This window comes from Pangasianodon hypophthalmus, chromosome 28, assembly GCF_027358585.1.
Source record: "Pangasianodon hypophthalmus isolate fPanHyp1 chromosome 28, fPanHyp1.pri, whole genome shotgun sequence".
NCBI lineage: Eukaryota > Metazoa > Chordata > Actinopteri > Siluriformes > Pangasiidae > Pangasianodon > Pangasianodon hypophthalmus.
In genome coordinates, this window is record NC_069737.1 from 13,292,350 (window position 1) to 13,301,067 (window position 8,718).

Sequence of the window (8,718 nt, forward strand, 5' to 3'; positions counted from 1 at the left end):
CTCAGAGCCCCCATGCTCCCCAACACACTACTCTCACACTCACACACACACACACACACTCACACACTCACTCACACCCGCGCACTCAGAGCCGCCATGCTCCCCAACACACTAGTCTCACACTCACACACACACACACACACACACACACTCACTCACACCCGCGCGCTCAGAGCCGCCATGCTCCCCATCACACTACTCTCTCTCTCACACACACACACACACTCACACCCGCGCGCTAAGAGCCGTCATGCTCCCCAACACACTACTCTCACACTCACACACACACACACACACACACACTCACTCACACCCGCGCGCTCAGAGCCGCCATGCTCCCCAAAACACTACTCTCACACTCTCACACACACACACACACACACACCCGCGCGCTCAGAACCGCCATGCTCCCCAACACACTACTCTCACACTCACACACACACACTCACACCAGCGCGCTGAGAGCCGCCATGCTCCCCAACACACTACTCTCTCTCTCTCACACACACACACTGACACTCACACCCGCGCACTCAGAGCCCCCATGCTCCCCAACACACTACTCTCACACTCTCACACACACACACTCACACCCGCGCGCTCAGAGCCGCCATGCTCCCCAACACACTACTCTCACACTCTCACACACACACACTCACACCCGCGCGCTCAGAGCCGCCATGCTCCCCAACACACTACTCTCACACTCACACACACTCACACACACACACACACACACTCACACCCACGCGCTCAGAGCCGCCATGCTCCCCAACACACTACTCTCACACTCACACACACACACAAACACACACACACTCACACCCACGCGCTCAGAGCCGCCATGCTCCCCAACACACTACTCTCACACTCACACACACACACACACACACTCACTCACACCCGCGCGCTCAGAGCCGCCATGCTCCCCAACACACTACTCTAACACTCTCACACACACACACACACACACACACACACACTCACACCCGCGCACTCAGAGCCCCCATGCTCCCCAACACACTACTCTCACACACACACACACACACACACACACACACACTCACACACACACACACTCACACCCGCGCGCTCTGAGCTGCCATGCTCCCCAACACACTACTCTCACACTCACACACACACACACACACACTCACTCACACCCGCGCGCTCAGAGCCGCCATGCTCCCCAACACACTACTCTCACACTCACACACACACACACACTCTCACACACCCGCGCGCTCAGAGCCGCCATGCTCCCCAACACACTACTCTCACACTCACACACACACACACTCACACACACCCGCGCGCTCTGAGCTGCCATGCTCCCCAACACACTACTCTCACACTCACACACACACACACACACACTCACTCACACCCGCGCGCTAAGAGCCGCCATGCTCCCCAACACACTACTCTCACACTCTCACACACACACACACACTCACACCCGCGCGCTCAGAGCCGCCATGCTCCCCAACACACTACTCTCACACTCACACACACACACACTCACACCCGCGCGCTCAGAGCCGCCATGCTCCCCAACACACTACTCTAACAGTCTCACACACACACACACACACACACACTCACTCACACCCGTGCGCTCAGAGCCGTCATGCTCCCCAACACACTACTCTCACACTCACACACACACACACACACTCACTCACACCCGCGCGCTCAGAGCCGCCATGCTCCCCAACACACTACTCTCACACTCTCACACACACACACACACTCACACCCGCGCGCTCAGAGCCGCCATGCTCCCGAACACACTACTCTCACACTCACACTCACACACACACACACACACACACATGCAATACAACCAAACTACGCTCACACAACAAATGTAATTTTGTAAAAAACAGTTGCATTAACTGCCGAAAAAAATCGGCAATACGCCAACTGCTCTCGCGCACTACACTCCACACTCACTCTTCCACCGCGCATGCGCAGAGAGAGAGAGAGAGAGAGAGAGAGAGAGAGAAAGAGAGAGAGAGAGACTAAAGCCTTTTTTATTGTGCTGTTATTTACAGGAGTTCATCGTTAAACAGCTGGGTGACTCTGTTGCTTGGATTGGTCTGAGTGACAGAGATAGAGAGGGAGAGTGGAAATGGGTGGACGGTACACCACTGACCACTAAGTAAGAAACTGAGATTCTTTCTGTCTTTTTTTTTAAAGTGCATTCCAACTGAAACCATCTTAATAATATTCTCCTGATTGGAAAACTGTAAAGTTTATTCCCTATTATACTCGTATTTTTTATATTGTTCCGATGTGCATGTCAGTAAACAGAGGCTGAGAGGATTCAGTTAAATGTGTGGAATTGAAGGAAACTGAACACTGATCTGAGTCTGATTCTGATTCTCTGGGTTTCAGGTACTGGGATTCGGGGCAACCGGGTAATACAGATCATGAGGATTGTGCTGAGATTTACTATTCAGATTCAAATGAGGTTGTCTGGAACGACAAGACATGCTCTGTGAAACTGCACTGGATCTGTGAGAAACGTCTTTCTCAGTGACGAGTATCATTTTATAATAAAAAGCGCTTATACACAAATTGAGCCAAATATATAAAAAATATAAAAGAAAGTATTTTGATGATAATTGTGTCTCAGTGTATGTTCTTGTTTTCTCAGAGTGAACTCAGTAATCAGTCAGTGACACAAAGTGCACAGAGACTGTTCATGTCTTTTACTGTAACTCATAGATGTATATTTCTTATGATTCTGATGCAGTAACTCTGTAGATCTGTGATGATGAACGCAGTATAATTGAGATAATTGTATCTGAAGAGTCCATCTCAGTGTCTCTGACTCTGTTAAATCAGCATAAGCCTGAGCTCAAGCAAGATTGGATTGAGGTTTATTATATTATTTTTGATCCTAGAGTGAGGGACATGATGTGAAATGACTGTAAAGGGGTTGATTCCTGGTTTGCAGGTACTTTTCTGCTGAATAGAGTTTGTGTTAAAAACAACATTTAAATAAATCTGTACAAAGCATTTGTGGCACTGCAGAGTCATTATTATATAAAGAAGATAGCAGTGTTGTTACAGGAAAATAATCAATGATGGATGGGGTTTTGTGATGCAGCTTGGTGCAAAGCGGAGTTAATGTTACCAAGGTGATTATTTTCCTATAACATCACGTCCCGAAGGGTTTTATTCCTCTTATATGACAGCAATTTGTCAACGTTTGCAGTTTTCTTTTTTAATAAAAGAAGGACACAAACTTTTAATCCATTTAAAATCATGTTTATTGTTATGGAACATTTGTGAAACAAGTTATTTCCTGTTATAACAGCTATAAAGGGTTGTTCTCTCAGCAGCCTCTCTTTTTTTTCTCTTCTTTGCCATGTTACTGAGAAACTACAAAGCACAAACTCCTCTGTCCTGAAGACTCTTACTGTTACAAAGAACTGTCACTGGAGTCTCCTTCCATAAACTTTAAACAAAAGTCTTGCCCCTTTTGCATGCCTGTGTGTGAGTGTGTGCACACTGTGGGTGTGTTCTATGTGGTTGTTTTTCTATGTGTGAAAGAGAGAAGTGGTTTAACGCTGATGTTAGATCAGTGGAACTTGTGTCTTGCATCCTCACAATAAAGCTGCATAAAGCATCTGAAAAAGTAAATCGACAAATAACTCCAGATCTGCTGCAAGAACATGTCAACTAATTCATATGACAGAATTCAACCTGCTATAAATATATAAATTCATCTTAAATGCAGCAGGTGAAAAGTCTAATAGCTTTGTGTAATGATGTTATGAGTAAAAAAAAAAAATATGATGAATCGGTGCAATGTGTACATCATTATCACACAATAATGTTATTTTGATATTTATATAAGTGCTGGACATTAACAAGAATATCTACAGTATGAGTGAGAATTGCAGCTCAAATGTCTTTGACCACAAGAAGCCACTGATGCCCCTCCTCTAACGTTTAACTTCCTTTGACTTCCTTTACTGACCGCAGCACATCTAATTCCGTATACACAGAGTACAGAGGCGCAGCCTGTCAGTCACGTCCACACCGAGACGCAGTAATTTAATGTTTTAGTGAGTGTTTCATAGATTCGAGATGTTTCAGTGTTCTTCTGAGCAAGATGAGATGACATTAGTTATCTATGAGATTGCAGACAATGTTGAAGGTCACGACCCCGACACAGAGAAGGAAGACGCTGACGCAGAGAGACGCCTAGAAGCACATCACACAGGTACAAAATGTTTAAGTTTGCATGGCCGAAAGTGTTCCAAAATTGCAGAGATGCAGTAACAGTGAGTGGAGATGATGGTGGATATCTGTGAGAATGTAGACACTGTTAGAGGTAACATAGAGATGGAAGTGAGAAAATTCCTCTCACTATTTTGAACCTCGTTTGCCTTTCTGATTACAATTACGCATCATCCTTGTGTTACACTATCTGCCTGTGTTTTGACCCCAGCCATGGACATTCGACTTCAAATTCTAAAATTTGCATGACTTTCTCCACTTTTATATACAGATTACATATATTGTAGAGTTTTTTTTTATTATGTTTACAGTAAATTACAGAAATGCTAGGTGCTAGGTCGCTAGTATAAAATTATAAAATTAAAAAAAAGAAAAAAAAGGAAATACTTATCAAAAACTGCAAATTCTTAAAGCCCCGAGTGTCTAATTTCATATGAGCCATTAACCACTACTATGGAGTGTGACATCACAAATAAATTCAGTGCTGTACACCGGCATCCCAAAAGAAGCAGAAATTCCATATTTTGACGTCTGGTAAAAAGAGTTAAATGGAGGAGTGTGTCTCCGCAGAGCTGTAAGCTGTAAACAGACGCCTCAGAAGATGGAAGATTTAGCACTTTCTTATTATTATCAACATTATACTGTATAATGTTGATAATAATAAGTATATTTTCATGCTCCTAGCTGTCTGTGAACTTTTATGGAGTTTTGTGGGCATCTCTTAATGCAAATGAGCTGTGCTGGGAACGAGCTTTGCATGATACGGATGATCAACATACGTACACGAGTATGAAAAAAGTGTTTTCATGTTCTCAGTGTTTCCAAAAATCTGAAAAAGTTTGTGTAAATCTGGTGGAAAAGTTTAGCTCCTTTTGGCTTGAACAGTCATCATGGTGCAAAGGGAGAACAGGTGATGTGATTCAGATCTGCAAGTCAGTTTATTCAAAAGCAGCCCAAAGCCCCGCCCATCACTGCATGCATTTAGTGGAAAGGGAGGAGTTTGACAGTGATGACTGAGATGAGATACTGAGATGTTCTCCAGCTCCCTGTTGAAGGGCTTTGATACTGATGAGGCTGTTGAGACTAAACTGTAAATGTTAGGTCTAAATTTGGAGAGACTGTCTTTGTGTCCATTTACCTCTAGGAGGAGACACTGCACAGAGCAGGTGTTACAGACTGACTGCAGTGTGTGCGGTGCTGCTGTGTGTTCTCCTGCTGACTGCCGTCACAGTGCTGTGGATCAAATTCAACAACCTGAATACAGAAAACAACCAGCTACAGACCAGATACAACACCCTGACTAAAGAGAGAGACCAGTTACAGAGGGAGAGAGATGTATGCCGGAGGACATCTTGTGATTCGTGTAAGTAGATGAATTTAGTGTTAAATTTTCTTCCCAACAGTTAAATGCCTTCAGTGGAAATCTTGAAACTGGGGAATAAAGATTTTAAGACATTTACATTTAAATTTATGGCATTTGGCAGATGCCCTTATCCAGAGCGACTTACAATAGTGCTTTGAAGTCTATCAAAAATACATTCTGATTTTGGCTCGCTAGGTCACAAACTAGGAATACCATCAGTCCAAAACTCTGTTGGGGAGGTGATTTTTTTTTTTTTGTGAAAGTGCTAATTGAAGTATTTTGTGAAGAGGTAAGTCTTTAGACGTCGTTTGAAGACTGCCAGTGACTCAGCTGTTCAGACATCTAGGGGAAGTTCATTCCACCACCTTGGTGCCAGAACAGAGAAGAGTCTCGATGCATGCCTTCCTTGTACCCTGAGAGATGGTGGGACCAGTCGAGCAGTGCTAGAGGATCGGAGGGAGCGTGGTGGCGCTCGAGGTGTGATAAGTTTTAACTCACATCCTCTCACGTGTTCCTCCATATATTTTCACCAAGGTCTCAGAATGAGGGCAATCCCATTAATATTGGTAACTCTTTACAGTACTGTTCCATAACTCATAGGTAACTTCGCAAAGAATAAGAAAGAATGAATGAATAGTTCTTCATTAAGACATAGGTTACTACCATTAACTACTAAGGAATATTAGTTAATTACGTAGTTAATTCATTAGGAAGTATGCTTGTAATAGTTGACTATTAACTAAGCAGTAATTACTGAGTCTCCTCAAGATTAATTCCCAATTGGTAAACTTTACCTTCCTCCTGGAGATAATATATGTACCTTGGCCGTTTCCAGCGCCCAGTGTGTAAAATGTAAATGTCTATACAAGTCGTTATTGTCCACACACAGAGTTCTCTTTAGAGAGGGTGTGCTGTTTTTATTTATCCAGTCAGGGTCTAAAGAGAGAAATATACAACAATAACCTATTATCGAGTTATAGAAAAGTACAAGCCGTAGTGCTGGAGAAATGCCATGTGCTCTCCATATTTGAACTGACAGTCAAAAAGAGAAAATAAATGCTGGACGCAGTACACAAAATGTTTAAACTAGTTCTTTATCTAATGCTTTATTTAGCTCCTTCTCCGTGTTCTCCGTAGTTGGATGATTTTTGTGAATGCCAAAGCTTTCTTTACCTTCTTCAATCACCTTTTTTAACCAGTGAATTAATTAACTTTACAAGTATAATTTTTTTTCCAGTTTTTGTTTTTTTAATTATGTGCTGTGTGAAAACAAACCAAATAGTCAAACTAAATAATCAAACCAATCTCTCTCTCTCTCTCTCTTCATTTATCTCTATAGGTAAAAGGTGTTTCAACTTCAACTCCAGTTTTTACTGCATGTCTAATGAGAAGAAGAGCTGGGAGGAGAGCAGACAGAACTGCAGTTCGAGAGGAGCAGACCTGGTGATCATAAACAGCAGAGAGGAACATGTGAGAGAGAGAGAGAGAGAGAGAGAGAGACTTGACTTTTACAATCCTTTATTTTACACAAGTCCCATTTTACCCAATAAGATCAGGGTGACTCAATAAATAAATAAATATTTTAAAAAGTCATTTAAATAAATTACGCTAAACATAACAGTGAACAGTTTGAGTATGTAGTTGTGATGTTTCTATCAGTCTAATGCTGGTACTAAACAAAGTTCTTCCTCCACTACAGAGCACAAAGCCTCCTCACAACACCACACTGCTTTAAACATCTCCAAATTCCCCAAACTCTTGTAAAAATTAAAATCAATCAGAAGTCTTGATTTAATTAGTCTGGACAGAATTCTTATCATATCACAGTCTGTGTTTTGTGCCATTTTGTTTTTTCTGCTCAGGTATATTGCCATTTTTGCCTGACCAAAGATAAAATTAATCAGCGGACACTTGAACCTGTTTCTCCTGACATATTTAAAACCAAGAATAAAAAACTGAAAAGTAAAATCCACATAAAATGACCTTAAGATGCTCTATATAAATACAAACAATGACTGCAACCTGGAGCAATGTATAAAAGCATTAAAACCGGTTTCCCCTGTGAACAAAATGGACATTCCTGTGTGACCTCAGGGTTTAAAATGGAGACGAAAGAATTCACAGAAACATTACCATGTAAAATCCTCCACTGGAGGTCAGCAACTTTTTTGGTTAATGGTGGATTGTACAGTTCCCTCCACTCTGGTTTAATATCATCATTAAAACCAAGTACACTTGGCCATGGGGTGTCCACCCTCCCATTCAGTTTTTTCTTGTTTAAAACTTTCACACAAGCCCTGTACAGCAGTTTACCTGCCACTGGTTCGATGATCACTTCCCCCTCCCCCTGCACTCCAGGAGGGGACCCGCACACCAGTCTAGGTCTGGAGCGATGCTCAGCTGGGGAAAGGGTTCTTCCTCTGCAGGACTGATCTCACTGGTTTTATAGTCCATCAGCTGAACACGCTCCTCTGATGTTAGGGTGGACCTCCAGCGATGTAAGAGCTTGTTGATCACACGCAGGGACCGCAGTCCCATACGAGCTGTCAAGTCCTCTGCCCGTGATAGGTCTGTCCCTGTGATGTTCACCAGCTGCCGGAGTGTCACGATCCCTGAGGAGACCAGAACCCTGGACAGTGTAGGAACGGCCACCCTAGAAATGTCTAAACGCCCACCATAAACCAGGGGCTCTTCCAGCAGACGGTGTAATGTTCTGCAGCCCTTATTTTATTTATTTTTATTTTTAAAAAGTCCAAATTTTAAAAAGCCCATGATAAAAATCGATTCAAACATTGACATCTGTCTGTGCTCCTACCATTACGACCAGATCATCTGCATATGCTGAAAGACAGAGAGGAGCAGTGGAGTGAGGTTTATTAAAAGCAGAGAGTTGATTTGTCAGTTTATATAAAAGAGGTTCAGTTGCTAGAGTATACAGCATGTCTGACAGAGAACAGCCTTGTCTAATGCCTAGTGCTGCAGCTAGCAATTCCATTATTCAGCTTATCTAAAAACCATTCTTTACTCGCTTTTCATATCCTCTTGCCCCATTAATGTTCAAACTCGCAGCATGAATCCCATTCATTAAAAAATAGTGT

General features: G+C 43.0%; 1 protein-coding gene across 1 annotated transcript in view; it reads left to right on the forward strand.

Annotated features, from left to right (window-relative positions):
• Positions 1 to 2,545, forward strand: part of LOC113544326 (C-type lectin domain family 4 member E) — a 16,247-nt gene extending 13,702 nt beyond the window's left edge. Inside the window, exons 3-4 of the mRNA XM_053230727.1 lie at positions 2,058 to 2,164; positions 2,401 to 2,545. Coding sequence (XP_053086702.1) covers positions 2,058 to 2,164; positions 2,401 to 2,545 — 252 coding nt within the window. The remainder of the gene's footprint in view (positions 1 to 2,057; positions 2,165 to 2,400) is intronic.
• The last annotated feature ends 6,173 nt before the right edge of the window (positions 2,546 to 8,718 follow it).